Source organism: Perca flavescens, chromosome 17 (assembly GCF_004354835.1).
Source record: "Perca flavescens isolate YP-PL-M2 chromosome 17, PFLA_1.0, whole genome shotgun sequence".
NCBI lineage: Eukaryota > Metazoa > Chordata > Actinopteri > Perciformes > Percidae > Perca > Perca flavescens.
This window is the reverse complement of record NC_041347.1, coordinates 17,755,383-17,778,945: the sequence shown is the minus strand read 5'-3', so window position 1 is coordinate 17,778,945 and position 23,563 is coordinate 17,755,383. Positions and strand designations below refer to the sequence as shown.

The window sequence follows — 23,563 nt, the reverse complement described above, 5'->3', positions numbered from 1 at the left end:
AGCAATTAGTACTAAATTAGGGATTACTATTAGCAGTAAATAATGTAGGCTGATGAAAAAGATGAAGAAAATGTGCAGTTCTGCATTATGTGAAAAATGATTACAAAATGGCTATGTAAATTATGTTTCAAGTACACCTTCCGGCTATTGTACTTACATTTTTTGAATTTGTTCCCGCCTATTCTTGTGCATACACACACATACACGTGTGTTTATTTTTCACTGTGCTGTTGTATTATTCATAGGTATAGTAACTTGATGTGACCTACCATCGAAGACAGATGGTCTGGCATATGTTCCTCACACACACAAACACACACAGAAGCCTAAAGCTTGGATACCTGGTGTTCCTACGCATCCCAGTAAGCCCATAATAAGAATGAGAGTGACATTGCAAGGATTACCATAGTGGCATTGTGGAGATACAGATGGGGTCTCAGCGTGTCTCTAATAAATGTGGTGTGTGAAGCCAGAAGATCGGTCTGCTGTAAAGTATGAGCAGTTGTTTATACGCTGCAGGTCCACTTATTGACTTGGCCTCAGTTCAGGTCCCACTAAGATAAGTGCCAGGTGATGACGTGAGGGCTCTGCGAGTTTGACACAGTCAGTCCTGAACCCCGTAGTTCCCAGCGAGCATGCTCCCTGTGTGTTTCTTTATAGTCCAGAGGGTGCTGGGAGCCAAGAGGTGACACATAGCAGCAGTGAGGAGGGGGCAAGGCTGTAAATAACTGATGGAAATAGATAGCAGACATCCACATAGGAGAAGAAGTAGTAGATGATTCAGTGAAAAGTTTGATCTGATAGGTTCTGTACATCCCCATTTACCAGTGGAGAGAGTTATGAAGGGTAGAAGACTGAGACCGCTACAGTAGTCCAGTCTGAAGATGGATAGAAACAAGTGGTAGCACAGAGACAGGGAGCATCCAGAAAGAAAGGCCCGAACGCTTGCGTTCTCCAGAAGACCGCGTCCCCCCAAAGTAAGCCACCTGGGCTGCAGAATAAGAGGCAAAAGAGAGGGCAGGGAAAAGTTAGCCAACATCTGCGTCTTTATGGCTAAAAGAGAGTTCATTCTCATGGGGGAGTTAGTCATGCAAGACAGCAGGGTGCAAAGAGGGGACAAGGTCAGAGGAATGTTAGCACCTCTAAGCCTTTACTCAAAACCAGAGTAATTAAGGCAGCTTAAGGCATCTCGTTCTCTTGCAGTGCTTCCTTTGTTCTCCTGATCTTGGTAATCCAGCTAAGTCTACCCTGACTCTGCCAGGACCACTCACCCACACAGGCTGACCCATCATCGTTGGGCTCAAAGCCCTGGTTGCATCTCCTCTTGGCACGGCACTTATAGCTGCCATAGGTGTTGGTGCAGACAGGGCGGTCAGAGGGACACACAGTGGGAAACTGGGTACACTCATCTTTATCTGAGGGAGGGGGAGGCGAGGGAAGGAAAGACACTTTGATTTTAAGCGACACAAGCATAGAGTGGTCAACAAAAACATCTTTGCAACTTACCTGTGCAACGGCCATTCTCATTCAGAGCAAACCCATGACCACACTGTAAGACACAGTCAGTCTGATTAGAAACAAGCATGTTTTTGAATGAAAAGTGTAGATGTTTGTATGTGATTATACAGGCGGGTGAGAAATAATGGAAACACCTGATAAAATAGCTCAAGACTTAACTAATGCCCTGATCCACAGGACACGAGGAGTCACTGAATGGCTTGGCATTATAGAAATTGTGTTAATGATGTTAGACAGCACTCTCAACCACCATCATCCAAATACCAAATGAGGGAATAATAAATCTACGACAACAAACATGGAAGCTGCTCTGGAGAGCCCAACACATTACTAAGACACTTTATTTTTATTTTTTTTGTTTTTCATTTCATTTGTCACCCATCTGTAGCATCTTTAAATTATTGTGATGCATACAATTTTTGATTTGTAGAAAAATTACATAATCCCAGTGAAAATGTGTGCATGGCCAGATTAACCTGGTAGGGTCCAAAAATGAGCTGCTGATCCCCCATTAACCCCATGTTCTTCCCACTTTCTGTGCATTGTGTACAGTCTTTCTATGCTAAAATACTACCTGACCTCAATGTTGCAGTGTTGTTAATTTACCAAAAACAAATTTATTGTGAAATTTGCTAAATATAAGCACACAACTTAAATAATCAAGGTGGCAAAACTAGTATTTGATTCAGGGATTCTCTTCCAAACACAAGATCAGGTAATAAAGCAGATAGTGCACTTATCATATTACTGTATGCTCCTGTTCCTAAAATACATTTTCAATTTAATTGGCACAAACCAGGTAACACATTGTTAGCCTAGAGTCTATGTGTTCTTTTGAGCCCTCTCATCCTAGAGCAATTCTTAAAATACTTGTTTGACATTACCACTGGGAGCGCCAGCCAATTCTACAAATCTTAACAACTTTTGAGATGATGCGAATTGAGGATTATTATGAAGCACTGTTGTACCTCTATTTCCACAGTAGGAGTGACTTCTTCCTCATCTCTTGGATAGTGGATCTCCAGCACTGTATTGACGTCTGAAGGCTCCAGGGGTCGGGCCGCTGAACGACCATCTGGCCAGTACACCTCAACATTGGTGGCAACATCCTTACCTGGTCAGACGTACAACACACAGAGGAACATTTGTAAGTCCTTTAGTGATTCTTGAGGGCTCATAAAGCTTTCTCCTTTTTCTCTTTTTCACTAGTCTCGCATTGCCAGACCTGGTTGGGCTAGTCCACACAGCATTCTGTGATGGGAGAAAACGTGCTCTGGTTTATTGCCATTTCTTTAAACCAATCACAATCATCTTAGGCGGCGCTAAGCGCCAGACGGAGCAACGATACCTTCAAAGGTTTTTTAGTAGTCCAACAGAAAACTCAAATTGGACAGATAGTCTAGCTAGCTGACTGGATTTACCCAGCAGATATCTGAGGAACAGTTAACCATAGTCCTCTTAAATTGACCGGAGTTTAAAATGCCAACAAAAAAGAAGTGGAAGGTGACGGACATCCAGCCGAAATGAGGGACATCAGGCGGAATTTCCGGCGGCACCTGAACAATCCCGGAAATGAAACGTGGTCAAAATAAGACTACTTTTTCACTGACACAGACACAGTGAGAGTCAGAGTGGCACGTGCCTCTTCTCTCTTCATTAACTATTTTAATCAGGCATATAGAAAGCCCCTCTCCAGAGGGCCTCTGCAGCCCTTAATTAAAGTGGCATTTCTAATGTAAACAGATCTTGAGTTACCTTGCCAGACAGCGATCTACTCAGCAGGTGTGCTTCCTGAGAGCCAAAGAATATTACAGTGGAGTTTAGAGGAGTATATCTCACATGTCTACCAGTAGTGAAGCTTTTGCTAATATGGAGGTATGTCCTGAAGCCACTGTGGGGTGGAAAGTTTGCATTAAAATTGAGGCCCTAGTTGATCTGTGCTTGGACAGTCCTAATACAGAACATGGTCACGAAGCAGCAGGGACTGAGCTACCAGGCCTGGGTGACCACCAGTTGATACTAAGGCAGAAGGTTACGGTGAGCTGGTTCCTTACAAACCAGGCCAGCTTCCAGCTGCAGCACCTGTCTGCTATCTCTTCCCACTTTGTCCACTTAGCTCCCTCCCACAGTCTCCCATGAGTGTCCAATCAGGCTGGAGGTATTAAAACAATGCTTTCCACATGGATCTTTCATTTCACATCTCACTGCAACAGGTTTTTTTGTCCTTTAATTGTTGAAATAAAAGCTTACCAAGGCCAAAGTGCGCAACAGGCTCCATCTCACACAAGTACCCTGAGCCACCGTCAATGATCCGTGTGTGTGGGCCACTCTTTTTAGTGTATAACACCACTTTAGCTCCTCTGGCGAAAGCACCAAACTTGGTCCGGGGAATCACTCGCAGCCAGGTGTTAGTGGTCCCCTAAGACACAGACAGAATCAGAAAAGGGAGGATTTTGGTTAACATTACACTACACAGAGTGACAAACTGATTTTGCGACTTTTAAGGTCTCACAAACACTCACCTGATTGACTTTGTAGACAGAGAGCGGCTGTGCAGCACTTTCACCATGAGATATCAGCAGTTCCAGACGGCCATCACCGTCAAAGTCTGTGGCTACAGCTCCTGTAATAATGCTCAACACTTCAGGAAACGGCCTACATAACATTTATTATCCTCATGCAGGGAAACTTAATGTTTTAACAGTCATAGAACTAAATATGTGAAAGTCTTTTTTTATTATTAATTTATAAAGTGCATGAGGAAACCCCAGTGGAGCTCTGGTGCCATCTAATGGTAAAAAGTTGGAATAGCAGATGTGAGGCTTTGTTCTTGCACTGCTCATCATCATTGTCAGACAGCCGTCTCTTCTGCCACACTCACCGGTTCCTCGTCCTTCAGGCTCTGATGCTTCCCCAACATTCAACTCTTCTATCTGGGGGTCTCCATGCTCTCTCCTGCTCACCCTATCAAATCAACATACCAGTGTTACCCATCAAAACACTGTAAAACCGCAATACCAATGCCACTATAAATATACAAGCAGTGTGTACTTACAGTTTTTTTCGATTGCTAAACGACAGTGGGCACAACTGGAGTCACATGTGCAAAACTTTAACTACAGTCTGCACAGCAGCAGTTCATGTGGACCAAACTCTAGTTCGTTTCTCATTGCTTGAACACAGTTTTCAAAACTCTACACACTTATTCCATGACTTTAACCACAACGTGCACAACACTGTAGATTTACAGCACTTTGTTCAAATGCTAACACACTGCTGTCAAAACTGTTAACCACACATTCAAAACAGAATAGATTTCAGTCTGGTGTCTATCAAACACTGCTGATTGTAATTTCAGCTGAAAGCCTAAGCAGGTGTCTTGTTTTAGACTAGTTAGTGAAAATATACGGTATTTATACAGAGAAAGCTCAGAAAGCCTTTTTTTGTATACACACACCAAATAAGAATGAAACAATTATACACTGTACCGTTTGAGAGAAACAGATACAGTTTTTTTCCGATTGCTAAACGACACTGGGCACAACTGGAGTCACATGTGCAAAACTCAAACTACAGTCTGCACTACCAACAGTCACCTGAGCTAAACAGTTCACATCACCTGCAAAACAGGCTCAGTGCAGCCAAACACTCTGCACAAGCCTCACTGAGATAACACACACTGTCACTCAGAACACACTGAGGGTAAAAACACTAGCGTCAAACACCAATACAGGAAATTACAAACTTTTTCATCTTTACAGTTTGAACAATTTGAGTGACTTGACACTACTCAATAGTTTAAAAAAATATAGATTGTATGGCATACCAATTTTTACATAAGGTAAAAAAGAAGGAATGAAAATCAGCAGTTTTCTTCAATAAAGTATTTTGTCTCTAGTAATTTATGGAATTACTGGGGAAAAAAAACTAAAAAGGTACATACGTAACAGTACCAAAGAATAGTGTGACTAATCCTGCCTCACTCCAGCATCATGTGACAAGTTTTCTTCATCACATTGGATGTCTGCATCATCTCTAAATACTAATGAATGTGGTGTTTCTATTGCTTTTACCGCCATTACTTTCTGAAAAACAGTAAGAACACAGTTTTTTTTATAGCTGTGTATATAACCTCAGACATCTTACCTGGACATATTGGTATCTTTGCTCTTTTACCTGTTTCTCTCAAACGGTACAGTGTATAATTGTTTCATTCTTATTTGGTGTTTGTATACAAAAAAAAGGCTTTCTCAGCTTTCTCTGTATAAATACCGTATATGTTCACTAACTAGTCTAAAACAAGACACCTGCTTAGGCTTTCAGCTGAAATTACAATCAGCAGTGTTTGATAGGCACCAGACTGAAATCTATTCTGTTTTGAATGTGTGGTTAACAGTTTTGACAGCAGTGTGTTAGCATTTGAACAAAGTGCTGTAAATCTACAGTGTTGTGCACGTTGTGGTTAAAGTCATGGGATAAGTGTGTAAAGTTTTGAAAACTGTGTTCAAGCAATGAGAAACGAACTAGAGTTTGGTCCACATGAACTGCTGCTGTGCAGACTGTAGTTAGCGTTTTGCACATGTGACTCCAGTTGTGCCCACTGTTGTTTAGCAATCGAAAAAAACTGTGAAAGAGCAGAGATACCAACATGTCCAGGTAAGATGTCTGAGGTTATATACACAGCTATAAAAAAAAGTGAAAAACACTATATCTTTACAATAGTAAAACTGCGTTTTTACGTTTTTTTAGAAAGTAATGGAGGTGAAAGCAATAGAAACACCACATTCATTAGTATTTAGAGATGATGCAGACATCCATTGTGATGAAGAAAACTTGTCACATGATGCTGGAGAGAGGCAGAATTAGTCACACTATCCTTTGTTACTGTTATGCACCTTTAGTTTTTTTCCCCCAGTAATTCCATAAATTACCAGAGACAAAATACTATATTGAAGAAAATTGCTGATTTTCATTCCTTCTTGTTTACCTTACGTAAAAATTGGTATATTATACAATCTATATCTTTTCCTTAAATAAACTATTCAGTAGTGTCAAGTCACTCAAATTGTTCAAACTGTAAAGATGAGAAAGTCTGTATTTTCTGTATTGGTGCTTGATGCTAGTGTTTTTACTCAGTGTGTTCTGAGTGCCAGTGTGTTATCTCAGTGAGGCTTGTGCATAGTGTTTGGCTGCACTGAGTCTGTTTTGAGACATGTGCTGAGAGATGTGTTGCTTTGAATGACTTTTGCAGGTGATGCGAACTGTTTAGCTCAGGTGACTGTTGGTAATGCAGACTGTAGTTAGAGTTTTGCACATGTGACTCCAGTTGTGCCAACTGTCATTTAGCAATCGAAAAAAAACTGTAAATACACAGTAAGTTTGAACTGAACTTGATCTTGAGTATTTCCATTTTACTTTATACTTCTACTCCACTATATTTCAGAAAGAAATATTGTACTTTTTACATTTATTTGGCTTCTGTAGTTACTAGTTACTCTACAGATTAAGATTATACACATAAAACATATAATCAGTTTATAAAATATGATAAACTGTTATAAAGTAACATTAAAATGTTGATCACATATTTTGCATCAGTGATAACACCCGAATAATGTAATATATAATAATATAATATATAGTAATATAACACCTAATAGCCCATTCAACATTAACTATTCATACTGTACTTTAAATACATTTTGCAGACAATACTTTCATACTTTTATTTGCGTAGAATGTTGTCTTTCTGTAAAGCACTTTTGGCCAAACATTTTAAAATGTGCCCTTGAGTTGAATGTCTTCAGAAAAACATTAGTTGGAAGAAATCATGCACAAATTACCTTTAGTGCCTTTACCTTTAGTGACAATGCATTTTATATCCAAGTTTCCTTAAGTTATAATTTCATTTTACAGTGCATAATGTGCTGATCCTGGCTTTTAAACCCCTTAGCTTAGCTAAATATTGATTAGTTGTATTGAATTAATTAGCTTGGGCACAATAGTTTCAGCTTTCTGTTAGTGCCAAAGAGCAGAGTTAAATTAGCTGATTTATCCTCACACTAGACGATGGCAGAGCCACAAGCTGTGGAGCAGTGACCCCTGTCGGACATCATTGTGTCCAGAAAGATAATTTCTTCTCCAATGACCAGGCCCGCAGGAATATTCTGATCCAGGAAACCTCTGGGGCTTACACTGATTATTGATATTCAGTATGAATTGACCCACCAGCTCATGGCAACATTCATCATGACGTTTGCATCCTGTTCAGAAAAATATGGCAGATCAGATTTTTATTAAGACAGGATGGGCTTATTCTACTATTAAGTCCTAACAATTGATATGTTTCATGCATTGTGAGACCTGAGTTCATTAGTATTATCTGAAGAGGAAGCCAAATGGTAGGCCAAAAAAGAGACCTAAAACTGTCTTAATGAAAGATTCAGTCATGTGTAGAAGAGGAGGCGGGATGCCAGACTAGATAAGTATCCTTGGCTTGGAATTTTAAATTCTTCTCAGCTTCCAAGCCCAGTTTTAGAATATTAAATCAAGACACAAGAGTAGTCCATTAAGCTCATGATTAAAGTGCTATTAAAACTTACTATCATACTTGTATAACATGTGTGTGTGTGTGTGTGTGTGTGTGTGTGTGTGTGTGTGTGTGTGTGTGTGTGTGTGTGTGTGTGTCTTGTGTTATTTCTGTGTGAATACCTAAAGAGCCTGTTGGCGGAGGGGCCCCTGTAGGCAATGTTATTGAAAAAGACCTCCAGCTCGTTGTCATTGTCAAAGTCAGCAGCCATGACGGTGCGAACTGGGGATGGCATAGAAAACTTCTGGGATGCTATGTCCTGAGAAAAAAAGAAAACACGTGGTACGTCAGTGAACAGACACACAGACACACACACACACACACACACACACACACTGGTGGGGGAAATGCCTTTTAATAACCAAATTGTGATCACCTGTACTGCAGGTGTATTTAATCACATATTTGTGCATATGGTTTCTCTCATATTGTGTTTTTTATTTTTTTATTTTGATTGGATGCTGTTGTAATTTAATTATTTATTATTGTTGCTTTTATGTTAGATCAAGGTTCACAGGTATTTAGTAATAGTCCAAAACTTTCACAAACTTTTTGTCACTCTATATGCTGATGACAGTATGTTTTAAAATTCAAGTTTTTATTTATTTCTTTACTCTGAGAGATGAGGATGATGCACAAAGTGTAGTGCAATATAAGAACACCACAGATACTTGTGTGTATCAGAGGATTTTCACAATTACATCTTGCATCCTACATGTTTTCAGTCCAACATGACAGGTGATGTGAGCTGAACTGAAAAGAGAGACTGTTTCATAACCTGAAGGTCACAAGTTAAATTTCCACAACATCAATAATCAGTGTCCAGTCCTTGAGTTAGACTTTGATCTGTCATCTGCTCACTCACTCACTCACTCACTCACTCACTCTCACACACACACACACACACACACACACACACACACACACACACACACATCCACTCACTCACTCACTCATTGTAAAAATGTAATCTTAAGCCTAAAGATAAAAACAAAAGCCCTTTTTTACATCCGAAAAGTAAACTGCAGCTCTCCTGCCTAGAGAAAGTCTCCCCGGCAGAGGAGTTTTTGCACAAGAAAGTAACGGATATCACCTTGCTTCAGTGACACGGTTATAAGTCGGGAAGAGTTATAGAGCAGCCCTTCACTCCCTCCAGTATTTACTCCCTGTTTTAATTATAAGGCTCATAAAGTCAGGGGTGGGGAGGGCTCACAGTGACCTTCTGCTTCTCAGGTGAAGGAGAGGGGATGGCCAACTGAGGGCCACAAGGGAGGGAGGGACTTTTACTTTATAAGGAAAGATAAATTATACATTTTACAATATTAAATGAATATCATAAATTATATTATAAATGTGTGCATTTTTACTGTAATTGTGTACTTATAATATAATGAATATACTGTTTGATTAGTTGGAATTTTCATGTAAATAATAGATTATTCATGCTTTGATTTTGGTACACAATAATTGAGGAATCAAAACTTCTATTTGGGGCATTTTCCATCTCTTTAAATACATATTGAGTGTGTGTGTATGTGTGTGTGTGTGTGTGTGCGTGTGTGTGTGCATGTGAGTGCATGCGTGCGTGTGTGTGTGTGTGTGTGTGTGTGTGTGTGTGTGTGTGTGAGTGAGTGAGTGAGTTTGTGCAAGCGTGTGTGCATCCGTGCATGTTAAACCTCAGCAATAGATTTGAATTAAAGCACAAACAGGCCTAATCGGCACTTTCAACTACGCAGGCAAGCTGCTGTTTCAGCCCAATTTAATTAGCGGTTTACTGGAGTGATACAACAGCTTCATTATACATGCCAAAGGTCAACACGGCTAGTAGGAGTGTTAGCATGTGTGGGGGAAAGGGGTCTTAAATGTATTGTGGGCTTGTGATTTAACAATTGGTTAGCTAATTCAATTTGTCTTGAGTGTGTGTGTGTGTGTGTGTGTGTGTGTGTGTGTGTGTGTGTGTGTGTGTGTGTGTATATGTGTGTTCGTGCGTGCGAGTGTGTCACTGATGGAATTGTCTCTGGGCTAAGCATCACACATTAACCCCTTATTTGACCCCTATAAAGATGCCTCCTGTGACATTTATCTCTTTGGTAAAAGATGCAGTCGCAGGTGCTGACAGATAGATCACCAAGCAAGAAACCACTGCAGATTTACACGCAGCAGAGCCCGTCTCTGTCTCTGTCCGTACTACACAAACACCTGCACACTGCTGGCTGTCTCACAGGAGTAGTTTATAGTCGTTGATTGAGTAAATCACTGGCTGTCTGTCTTTAAATTCCACTCCATCCCAAAGTTGGCCAGCACTGACTGATTCGTGCTAATTCACTGGCCATGCATTAGCATTGATAACTCTCGTGATTCACAGAGTTAATAGGTGAGACTTGCTGTCTTTGTGCTGCTTGTTCATTAGACATTGATTCTGGAGAGAGAGGAAGAGAGAACCACAACCTTACTCTGAAACTCTTCTACATCATTTGCAGTGCCTGATGGGGGAATCACCAAAGACTGTAGATTATAAATAAGTGCTGATTACTCTGGATTACCGTCCGACCTACCAACAGTTTTCATTGGAACTATTTTCTACCAAAGAAATAGTACCAACCAAAACTTTTGACAAGTACCTACATGGTTAAATACCACAAGATATGTGTCAACACATGCATTTTGTAATAAAGGCCTCAGTATGCTTCAAACAAAGTGCAAAGTGTCTAATGGCATATGAATCTGATGATTTTTCTTTGCTTTCCATAACCAACAATCAGACAATCGCGCCCACTCTGCCTGGCGTGCAAAGGTGTAAAAAGTTATTAGAGTTTGAACTTTCCTCTAAAGCAAATTTTTTTCATTCTTCATACAACTACTGTCACTTTTTGCATATACAACAGAAAATGTGTTGCCATTCATTTTGTCTTGCATCTCTCTTTGATGGCAGCCTTTTTGCCTGTGTGAACATTTGGAACAGGAATATACATGTGATGCATCAAACCACCGTATTCGTTTGAAGCATACTAAGACTTTAAAGCCGATATTGATACAAGAGTTTTTTGTGTAACTGTTGCCGTTTATGTGCATTAGGAGTTGTCAAATTCCCAGGAAACACTTTGGACCCACCTTGAACTTCTGTTTGCGGTTATTCAACTGCATGTACAGGCGATGGGGTCCATTCCAGTTCCCGTAGACGATGTCTGTCTTTCCGTCACGATTGAAGTCTCCCAGAGCAACCCCTCTGCCATGCTGCATGGGGTCCTCCACACCTACAGGTACATGGTAATACACTCTATCATATGATAAAGCCTACCTTGTGTATTGTTTTTGCAAAATGTGTGTGTGTGTAGAATTACTGATCTACGCCTATGATATTTTAAACTGTATATGTTCCTCTTACCAGCCTGCTGCGCCACATCAGTAAAAGTTCCATCTCCGTTGTTCCTGAACAGGAAGTTTGGTCCGTACTCGTTGACGCAAAACACATCAGACAAGGTTTGACTGACAATGGGCCCCACCACGACACCTCGCCCTCCTGCACAAACAGAGACAGCAACGGTAAGAGAAAATGTGTCACTTTAAAAGAGGGTGAAGAGACTGTTTTAGAAAGAAAATGAAGCAGGATAGGTGAAACAACAGAGAGAATAGAGGAAGAGAGATCAGCTCCATAACAAAGGTGAACGGCAAGAGATCATTACTGTCTTTCCAGGCCATTTGCTCTAAGCAGGCAAGGTCTTTCTGCTGAGTCCTGACACTGACTCTGATGGGCTACTCACACACACACACACACACACACACACACACACACACACACACACACACAGATAAACACATATAGGTACAAGGGCAAACAAATACAAAAATGCAGATGCAACACACTGATAATATTTTGTGTTAACCAAAAGCTAACAGTAATTTCTTGATGAAAATATCTGTGTGACTGTTCAATACACTCTCAATATCACCCCAGGATTTTCCAATGACATTCTATAAAGTGATGTGTCTCACTAAAGTGTCTCATCTGAGACCAGCAGAGTCTAATTATGGAGTTGAAAGGGCTTTGATTGCCCTTCCAGTATGCAGACTGAGTGCTGTGACTCAGGCCTCACTCATGATTTACTGGCCCGCTCCATCAGCCCAGACAAATATCACTCGCCCCCTATGGCCATAAACCACTAACGTCTCTCCAGAGATATGTAACCATTAGATATACAACTTCACTGCCTGTCACTCTGCTCTGATTAACGGCAGTTTGATGACAAAGCCGCCCACCGTACATCATTCACAGCAATTCTGGGCCTGCTCAACCTGCCCCTCTGGTGGCTTAAATGACATCCTGCATGTAAAAAGATCCATGGTTGATGAAGATTGATTTTGTTATCTCCAAATAAAAAGTCGTCTCCCATTTCCAAAACTTACTTGGACATTAGCGTCAAGGACTTTTCAATGGTTACAATAAAGTATCATAGAGGCAGCACTATTATCAAAGAAACAAATCATGGCGAAATCATTCATTTTGGCATTTATTGTTCTCCTCTTCGATACCCAAACAGGTATCCATCACAGGGTTAAGTGAAGTGTTGATCCAAGCCAGGGAAGTGAGCTGAGGTGTGGTGATGAATTTCAGTGCTACTTGTGAAGTAAAAAAATCTATTTCAAGGTCATCTATTCAGTTTCAAAAGCATTTCAATGGCAGTTCAGAAAAACAATAAAAACACATTCAACATTTAAGACAATAGGAGGCATTCAAATGGTGAACACAATGCACACAATAAAAATACAACAAATGATCAATGAGATAAAATAAAATAAAATGCAACAAATAAGAATAAGATACAGTGCTTGGCTTTGGTGGGATGTGAGAGGCAGGTAATGGTATATAATGTTTGCACATGGAATAAATGAAACTGTTTCAGAAGCATGTATCTTACTTATAGATAGGATGAAGGGAAATTAAAATGGATTTGGCTTTTTGGGTGATTTATCAACTAAAAATGTCCAACAGGGAAGGCTGCTGCTCACCAGTGATTTTACTGGTCACTTAAATCCCATTACAAACCAATCAGTAGGATTCTGGAGTGATTCTATGACCAATCTCTAAAATAACACCAGTATTAAAACATTTTCACCTCTGCAGGAAATACAGTCTCTGTTTACCTTACTGGCATGTACAGTAACACTTTGATAAGACTGACTGAGCTAATTGCACATAAAACACCCTGTGCTGTAGTGACGTCCAAATCTTTGTATTCACACCTTCAGAAGTCTGGGGGAACAACACCCGGCTGTGATAGATGCCATCTCTGGGCCGTTGAGCTGGTCTGATGTATGTCTCTGTCACCCTTTGCCTTTGCTTCCCTGTGACTTTGACTGGAGTAAACAGCTGACAGGGCCAAAGAGCCCACTAACACTCTCTCTTTCTTCTCTCATGCTTACACTCATCACATTCTCTTTCATCTCATGCTTTTTTCTCACCTGGCACCTCTCCAGCTCTCCCTTACTGCCTCCCCTCTAGCACCTTCTGTGTACTGAAGTCCTATATTTCAGACTCCATAGGTACAACAAGCACATGCTCCTCTGCAGATGTCTCTGTAAATCAGACTGAAGGTCCAGTCCTGCTGGATGATGGCCTACATCTCTCCCTCACTCACACACACACACACACACACACACACACACACACACACACACACACACACACACACACACACACACACACACACACACACACACACACACACACACACATTTTTCATACCTACCTGTGAACTTGTTGACTCCAGCCTGCTCTGCCACGTTGGAGAGGGCAATGACGCCCTGTGAAAGATCACTCGCTGCCTCATCCATTTCAATGAGAGAATGAGGACCCACGTTGCCACTGGCATAGTTGGCTATGTAGATAGCGTAACGGCCTGAACCCTGGGGGAAAAACACAAATATGGTTTACATTTATTAATATACTGTACTTGTATATTTAAGATACTGAGAATGAATGCCAATGAGAAACCAGGAATGGCAATGTTAGTTGGTATATAATTTCATGATTCTGCAAAACCCTTAAATGGTCAGTTCACCCAATTTACTAAAAAACATAAGATTAGATTATTTAATACTAGACACTTGCACAAGTGTTTGAGATCTCTGGCATTTAGTGTAGATTTCTACTGCCACCCAAGTACAATGTGGGTCAATGGCTATTTGAACAATTCCAACAGCACCATTTCTTTCAGAAACAATTTCTTGGATACTCTGGATAATTTTCTTCAGAGTCACAAGTTTTTATTGAAACTCTTTTTACCACAGTTAAGAGGACACATTGATGCTGGTTATTTTTAATTTTTTCAGTACTGTCAGTCAGAAATCTCAGACCAGTGACAAAACATCTTTTTTTTTTACTTTAGGTGAATTGTCCCTTTAAACTTTAAAAATAAAAATAATAAATATAACCAGCCCTATCGGATAGGGCTGGTTATATTCAATATTTTTCTTACCCAACAATGCATTAGTCTATCTCTCAATACTACTTTCCATCTTCCCTACCTTGTCTGTCTCTCAAGCCTGGTTTATCTGGCCATAAATATATATTCTTTTTGCAATAACAGATGTTTTTGGCCTCTTAGGGCGGCAGAAACAAGTTAATATAGTGAACATAGCAAACAGATGTTTATTTACACATCCAGCAGTTTCAGAGCAACATTGTGTTTCACTTGAAGTCTTGTTTGTGTCCACCTGATGAATGTAAGTCTAAATGCTCCACTATGATTACCAGCTAGTCGCTAACTGTGTCTGCCAGCCGATGCTGAGCAGTTAGTGTAGCTACAGTGAGTTTTTAGAGCTTTTCACTGAAAACAGCTGCCTGCTGTGGCGGAAAACAACATTATGAGAGTGAACCAAAACAATAAAATTGCAGGGCCAGACAGCTAAACAATGAGCTGAAACTCGCTGATTCACTTGATAATTCTTTGTATGGTTTCTTCACTGCGAGCAACCTCTTTTTTTTTTAAATAAAAAGCAAAATAAAAGGTTGGGCACAGTCATTTTTTGCAAACTAAAACAGGATTAAATAGGCTATGTGTAAGGCTTATACTCGAGCCATTGTTTTTGTCATGCACAGTTTCAATCAAACCTTTTTTTCCCTTTTGATCTCCCTTTACCCTGTTTCCTACCCTTTACACCCTCTCTCAGTCTCTCTACCTACTCCTTCCTCTGCCTCCCTTTGGAGATTAATTTCACACTCCATTATCAGTCAGAGTCCCTGCAGACACAAACTCACAGACGGAACCACACTAATAGACTACACACTGGATTTCAATGAGCTTTCCCACCAGGCCCTAACATATTTCAATCAATACAAACACATGCGCAAATGCAAACACACACACACACACACACACACACACACACACACACACACATTTCACCATTTGTGTTAACTTTACTATATTTTTTACAAGACAAGAAAAGTAAATGAATCTTGTTGATGTAAATGCCATGAAGCATCACATTATGGCCTGCTGAGGTGGGAGGAGAGGGTTGCACTTCCTTGCTTACACACACACACACGCATGCACGCACGCACGCACACACACACACACACGCGACACAATGAGAATGAACTACAATGAAAGACCTGAAGGCCACTGGCAGTTACTTAACAAACTTAAAAGTCAACGATTTTTCAATAAGTCTTCACCCAAGGCTAATTTCTGTCACTGGAATTGGCTGCATGCCCTTTACATCCATCTTTACAGCTATCACAGAGAAGCCTGAATAAGCTACCACCTCTATATAGCGTTTTCATTTATTCATTTTCAAAGGTGCTTTTTATCGAACGTATTTCAATTATTCTGGCTATCAAAATCCACTCATTTTCAGAAGCTCCATCTTGCCTGCCAGTGCAAAGTGAACGGATCCATCAGTTCAGTTCAGACCCCTCAATATGTCACCTTTATCAGTTTGTATAAAACTAATGATGGGATGTCACTTTCAAGGAGACTGGGAGGGATGAAAGAAATGGATGACTAATTATCCCTCTTCTATTCTGAATGATAACACTTTATTCATGACCAAATAAGACCAAACACATGAGCTATCTAACCGACTATACAACATGCTTTGGTTTTGGCCTATGTAACCTTCTGCCAAATCTGTTCTAATAAAATTTGTTCAGCAATAGGAAAATCTATTCTCTCTCTCCGTCAGTCTGCTGGAACTAGCATGGAAGAACACACAGGGTTTTGGCTTCCTCTAAAAGCATTATGCCATTAACAGCAGATATCTTTCCAATCGGTTTGGCAGCTGCACAACCTATCAGTGTTCAGTGAGATGGGACTGTGGTTGAAAAAAAAATCTATTGTAATCCCTGCTGTCCTCTTCCTAGTATTACTTTCTTAATCCCTTCCCCTGATTGGAAGTGAGAACTGTATGCATGCGTGTGAGATAAGAGACATAAAGAGAGTGAGTGGGTCAGTCAGAGATTGAAAAAAAAGGGAGTAAAGGAGGTGAAAAGAGGGAAGAAAACAATGGGAACGGGATTGAGAGAAAGAGAGAAATTGCTACAGGCAGAAAGCAGGAGTGTGTAGTCATCACTCCTCCCCTCGTACGATGTTCTATAAAACAAACGAGCCCTGGCCTCTGTAATTACAGTGGTGCGATGGACAGAAGAGAGAAAATGGCACACCATTCCCCCAAATGAACTGTCATAGCACATGCTGAGTAGGGCGGCGTAGGCAGGGCATGAGTTATCACTGGTAAACAAACAGAAGCAGCCATGCATGTACGCAGAAGACACTCTGGGGAGTTTGTGTGTGGGGTGTAGTGTGGATCTGCATAGACTCTGCTTTGTGTGTGGGTGTGTTTGTGTGTGTAGTACCTTTCTGTCCACACAGGCCACTGAGCGCCCAGCCATACGGTTGGCAACATCTCTGTGTTCATTAATGTCATCGTTCAGCAGATCTTCAAAGCGTCCATTACGGAACTTAAACAGCTTGTCTGAATATGTTGCCCGCCCTTGATTCGGAGAGAAGCAGAGTTCAGGAGAGGCAAAGATTTTGCGGCGAGAAAAGTGGTGTTATGCAGTACAAGAACTGTGGGTGACTGGAAACACAAGTGGTTGTTGTGGCTGAAAGTGACCTCTATTATGTGAGGTGTTGAAGTTTTGGCAGTGGGCGCACTGTAGCTCTTGGATTGATTAATAGCAGCACAAAGCTTATCTGTTATCTGATTAAGACTCAGATGAGATAAGCTTAATATCTGCACACTGATTTTCCTTCTTTGTCTCTGCATAAGAGAACAGGCACAACCCCTATGGGAGTGTGTGCACAAAAACATTTGTCAGTGTGTTTTTGGTAAGGTGTGTCCACGTGTGTGTGAAAGCATGTACTGTACCAGAGAAAGCGTTATTGGTGTTAAGGACATAAATTTCCTCCCGGCCGTCTCCATCGATGTCACACGCTGTCACTCCGATGGCGTTGCCTTGGCGGTCTCGCAGGGCGTAGAAAGGGGAGCTACGGTTGTCAACAGCAATGTTGATGAGCCTTTTCTTCTGCTTGTCATACTTTAGCACCAGGTTTGGACCATTGTAGCTGTGAACAGGCACCAATGGCAAACTGTTAGATTTTCATTATATGAGAGTGTCAGCAGGAATTTCAAAGCCTAAATCATGGATTGCAATTTTTTTGTTCTACAATTCATGAGTAGTGACTAATGATGTTGCCTAAAACTCCTGAAAACAATGTGAATGTTTCTTCATTTGTAGATGAGCGTACTCAAATTTCTGGTTGTGCTGTATTTTGTAAAAGTGTTTTTTTAAAGCCCCTGAAAACTTAGTTTTAAATCTTAAAGGGGAACTCTGATTTTATACATCAAAGTTTATATATTGGTGAGCAGTACTAGTGCACATAGTGGTATAAAGCCTAGTACACTACAAGACTACAAGTTTGAAAATGAAAAAAATAAATCTGGGGGTGTGGAGTTAGAAAGAAGTCAGCTTACCAGACCTCTGTAGCTTGCTGCTCACTTCTGCTTGAGGCTAGCGGCTCGAGGCTACATTAGCCGCTACTAGCATAACCGCCCCGCTAAATCTTCAAACAAACTGTCAGCAGTTTAGTTGCATCACAATGTAACTTAGTGGAGTTGCATTGTGGGGTCCAACAATGTTTTAGGAGTGCCAAATCAGTGCAGTAGCCTACTCTTAAGTATGTCTCTATAACTTAAATATCCATGACTAAATATGCAACAATCTCAAGCTAAATCAAAAAAAGTTTTATTTATTAAAAGTATGTTGATCTGCTACATCAGGACAGTGTGGGTGTGGTTTGATCAGATTTGGTTGACAGTGGTCTGACAATATCAGCAGATAACCCACCAAAGCTCTTGATTACAATACACATGTGCATGAAGGATGACATCATTTACAATAAGAAGTTGGCTGAAAAATGAAGTATTCAGGGCCTTTAACATTCTGCATGTTTTACAATCAGTATAGATTTTTAGTAATAGCATCGCTATAACCTCGATTTGACAACTATTTCTAGATTTTCTTCAGGGTACTAATTCAATCTATCATTCCTTATTGCACCAGGGGAGGGTAAAGCAACAGCTTCCAGTCAAAATCTGATTTTGCCAAAATATTTACGTTCTAAAAAATTACTTAAATGTCATACACATTTGGATATATATCAAAAAGCTTTTAAAACTCTGCAGGGGATATTTGGAACATCATCTGCTAATAACAATATGAGTGACACAGAAAAGAGGACACAATCTGATCAATCAACACTTTTAACACTCATCTCTCTTCTGACTGTTAACTTGACCATACAGTCTGATTATAAGTGAAAAAAGTGGGACCACAGTGACTTCACAAACTTGTCCCCTCAGCCATTGTATAATAATAGGACTACACTTTTGCCGTGCTATAATTAAGTACTGATGGTCAGTGTAATATAAACTAAGACACTCTATCCCAAGATACTTCTAAAACCCAATGAAATGACATCCTCCATGAGGTTTTGTGATACCCTCTTGTCCAGCATACCTGCTGAATAGGGTGTCTTGGCTTAATGACATTTATTAAGCAGGGTCATTATGGTCCATCTATTTTCTGTTAAGCATTGGGAAATTCATTACTGCTTCACTGGATAGAGGCAGGCTTGCCAAACTGTTCCCATCAATGGCACTCGATCCAATCACATCCATTTTCATCAGCTAAGCAATCCTCAAGGCGCCATCTCTCGTCTTTTATTCTTTTGCCTTTTGTCTTGAACCTTTAGCTTGGAAAAGGAGAGCATACTTTTAATCTATCCTCTGATTTAGAGTTAGATATCACTCAACAGTTAATTCATTGCTCTAATTGTGTATAAATAAAAAAGAATGTAACACTGTGAGAAGAGCAAAGGGGGTATTAGGGATTCACGAAGCTTGAAAAAAAAACTAATTTTGAGTAACAAAAGTCGGTTTTACCCAACCTGCCTGCCCCTTTCTCACCCAGCTACAAACATCTCCAGGTCTCCGTCCCCGTCCACATCAGTGATGGCCACACCATAGTTGAGCTGGGTAGGGTTGTTGTCATAGTCAGGAGGAAGGACAGTGTTGGTTATAGCTGAGAACATAGGCTCTGATCGCTGAGCCAAGGAGATGGCAGGCAGGAACAAAACCAGCCACAACATCCTCACCTAAATGAAAAAACACACCGTTTGCAACAGCTGAATAGGAGGAAGGATACCGTCATGCTATTTGTCTTCTTTGCTGCTTCATAAATCTCTGCCACTTTTACTCAAATGCATTTTCCAAAGAGCTAAAGTGCAGCAATATGTCTGAACTAAAAAGTAGAACAATGCTGCTATAAATCTGTAAAAAAAAGCAACAACATCCCAATTTCCATCCAACAAATTCACACACAACACGCTTTGATTGAACTACAGCACACTTTTGTCCTGGCAGTTGAGGTAAATTATAATCAAATGTGTAAGTCATACACTTGCAAACTGCAACACATTCCCTTGTCGCTAATTCTCCAAATCCATAGTGAAGCAAACATCAGCGCATCGTTGGCAGAGCTTCCTCCTATACTCAGACATAAAGATGAAGATATACCACCACAATCAGCAGCATTCTGCAGGGCTAGATCTGAACAACCCATCACAGGCCGACGGGCTGAGGAATTGCAGGACAGAAAATCTATAAATGGAGCAGGGCATTAGCCAGAGGCCAAGTGAACATAGAGGGAACCAATATGACCTGATATAACAGACCTGAGGTGCTGTTTTCTCAGAGACACTGACCAACTCTAAATTGGAAAAGCTTTTTTTGGATAAAAGTGCTGTGTGATGTCTAATTGTCCTTTAGTGGTCAGTAGATAAAAGGTGAACATAGAGGAATTGATCCAATCGACAGGTGGGCTTTCTGATGCTCAAACTCAAAGGAGATAAGAGAAACGTGACTGAGGAGAGAGAGGAAAGCGAAAGGTCACCTCATTAAGGCTAAAATAAAACGCTCATCACCAACAGCACTGCAAGACTTTACACACACAACACACACACACACTAAATGTCTTTTACAAGCTGACAACTTGATTTGCTCTGCCTGTGGATTTATGAACACAGGCTGTCGTTCCAACTGTAATGCCATTGAGCCGTTCCCATCTCTGCTTCTATACTGCTGCAGATTCTCCCTTTCTTCTCTGAGTGTCCAGGTGATGTATGGCTCTTTAACATCTCTCTCAACAATTCAATTTAAGATAAAAACCGCATTGCTGTTTAAGTAATACTCTCAAAAGCACGTCGGCAAGGAGAGGAAGCACCTCCGCTGACACCTGCAGAAATATGGCCAGGTTTAGTGCTAGCTCTGCTGGCAGGCAGCACAATGATAACGCTGGTTGGAGAGCTGGTGCCAATGTAGACTGTGGCTGTTAGCAACAAGGGTTAATTAACAACACTGGGAGCACAAAATCAGGCAGTTTCTCCCCAATAGCGCATGATGTTATGACAAATGGGCAGAGCAGTTCCAGACTACAGAAGACAGCTTTACGAACTTGCTCATATACTCCATGTTAGATAGGGACAGCAAGCTATAAATTAAAAAAAGGAGGAAAAGGAAACTTTAAAAGTAAAAAGAAAATTGTGGTGGAAAAGGCTACACTCTTTTCAAGTATATTTTATGGGAAGGTGCACTTGGAGAATCATTTTAAAGTAGAAAATTAGAGAACAAAACAACTACTTTTAGATAACACCATCACTGGTGGGCAGCTGAACTTTAATGTCCATACGAATTAGGGTACGTTATAAGACAGGGCTTTGCTTCTATTGACACTGCAGCATATTTCAGTTCAACACCAGTGTGAAAAAGAAAAATATTCCCAATAGTTGAGCCGTACTAAGTAATAACTAAGAGGGATGTAGAAAAAATACAGATTGAAACTATGGGGACTGGCCTGATAACATGGTGGGCTACTATATTATCCATTCAAGGACAAACAGTCGCTTTGCCCCATATTCACTGCAGTAAAAACCAAGACACCCTCCTTGAGTCGTCAAGTAAAGTTGCAATGTAACTTTTCAACAATTGATGCACTCATTGGGGTTTTAGGATGTAACATATGCCGGGTCAACAACAATCTGTCCCACTAAAATAATAGCAAGCATCAAATAAAGTAATTTGTAGTAAAACAGCCATGAAATAGCCCTGGAAAAAAATATAGTTTGAAGCAGAGAAATGTTTTCGATTTGGTTATTTATGTTGGCATTAAGAGGCCATTACCACAGCGTGCAACATCAGCATGTGTTTTCTGGAGCGTTCAAGCCTAGCTCTGATCCTGATAACACTGCGACAAAGAGCCAGCAATATCTTCAGTTTCAAACACACACTTCCAGAGGCTCTTCTCTGTGAAGGACACCCTCACTGCAGAACACACACACACACACACACACACACACACACACACACACACACACACACTAAGTGTTGTACCAGGCATAGTGAATTACACTTAACAGTCACTCTGAGCAATCAACAATTGCCATTAACGTTAAGCTCCAATTCATCCATCATTTACCACCATGGATATCAGACTATAAGAGAATATAAAAAAACAGCTCATCCCAGCAAATACACAGTGCAGCAACTCACTATTAATGCCTCATCTGCCTCTGATCAACAACTGATCATTGCCTTTAAAACATTTTATATGTCATGAACAAAAGGTCATGATGAAAACTATTTTGTTAGTAGTTTTTGTAAAAAGTTAAACTCTTGAATTTATCACCAGTATGAGCATGCTACTGAATAACTTGTGAATGTATAATAATAATAATAATAATAATAATAATATCTATCTATACTCTTGTATTTTTCAAACCTGAAATTATATAAAATGCATAACTCTAAATGAATATAAGTACAAAAGCAAAAAGCAACTAATTAAAAATAAGAAACAGAGGGGAAATGACCAGAAACATGTGCAACGATTTAAAACAGTGATAGCTGCTGCATTAAATAGTCTATTTACAAAAGAAACCTGAGGGCGTCTTTCCTTTTACTATCGGCTTATCGTTTTTTTTTTTTTTTTTTTTTAGGAATCCACTTTGTGTGAAGCAGCACTTATTCCGTGGCAGTTACTGCAGGTGATGATAAAACAGAATCATGAGCTATCTGACTGAAAACTGATGAGCAAGCGTCTTAATCTGGAATTATGATTTGCTCTAGGCAGAAAGTTGCAGTCAAATCCGGACGGAGATCAACTTTCTATCGGCTCTCCGTGAGAAGATCCAGCGGAGCGCTACAGCCATCCAGCAGCTTCAGCAGCAAACAAACTCACGTACTCACAGATGCAGACGGACGCTCGAAAACTCCAACAAATCCTCCGGCGACTGACAGCCAGAAAAGAGAGAGAGAGAGAGAAAGAGAAGGAGTTACAGTCAGCTACTTGTGCGGTGGATGCCGCGGTTATCTCAAGGGTTTTTTTCCCCACTTATTCCCTTTACACAACTTCCAAAAGATTTGCTTTATGAAATCACTTGTGTGATATTTGAGCCAATCGCCGGAGACAGCCTTCGAACTATTTAAACACATAGCCAATGACAGAGCTGTGAACAGTGGGTGGGCGTGTCCCCAGGTGCTCATTATGAAATGGCAGCGCTTGGGGCTCAGCTGGGATGGGGACGCAGAGCCTCCTCGGTTCAGTTCGGACGCTCTGACTCCTGCTCCATCCACGTGCGACCATACGTTCTGTTTTTTTCCTCTATCAAAGTATTATAATTTACATCTTGTCTTCTGCAGTTTGATTAAGTCATAATTAGCTCAATTTACCACATTTCATATTAACTTGAATGATCAAGTTATGAAGATGAAGTTAATTAATCCTGAATTTTTTCCTAAAGTTTATATTCAAGCATTATATATTCATTATTTCTTAGTTTTTAAGGAGTAATGAATGCTTGAATATAAAATCTGAAGAATAAACCTAGGTGTAAG

The 23,563-nt window shown here is 40.4% G+C and overlaps 1 protein-coding gene across 1 annotated transcript; it reads right to left on the bottom strand.

Moving 5' to 3' along the window:
• Window positions 1-23,077, bottom strand: crtac1b (cartilage acidic protein 1b). Its single transcript, XM_028603598.1, has 15 exons — window positions 22,916-23,077; window positions 19,580-19,767; window positions 17,480-17,676; window positions 16,965-17,101; window positions 13,855-14,011; window positions 11,493-11,627; window positions 11,219-11,361; window positions 8,230-8,366; window positions 4,400-4,482; window positions 4,041-4,141; window positions 3,769-3,937; window positions 2,487-2,632; window positions 1,507-1,549; window positions 1,272-1,415; window positions 1-991 (listed from the first exon to the last, which is right to left on the bottom strand). Exons 2-15 carry the CDS (start codon window positions 19,759-19,761, stop codon window positions 864-866), a joined length of 1,902 nt encoding a protein of 633 aa, XP_028459399.1. The 5' UTR covers window positions 19,762-19,767; window positions 22,916-23,077; the 3' UTR covers window positions 1-863.
• Between the last annotated feature and the right edge of the window lie 486 nt (window positions 23,078-23,563).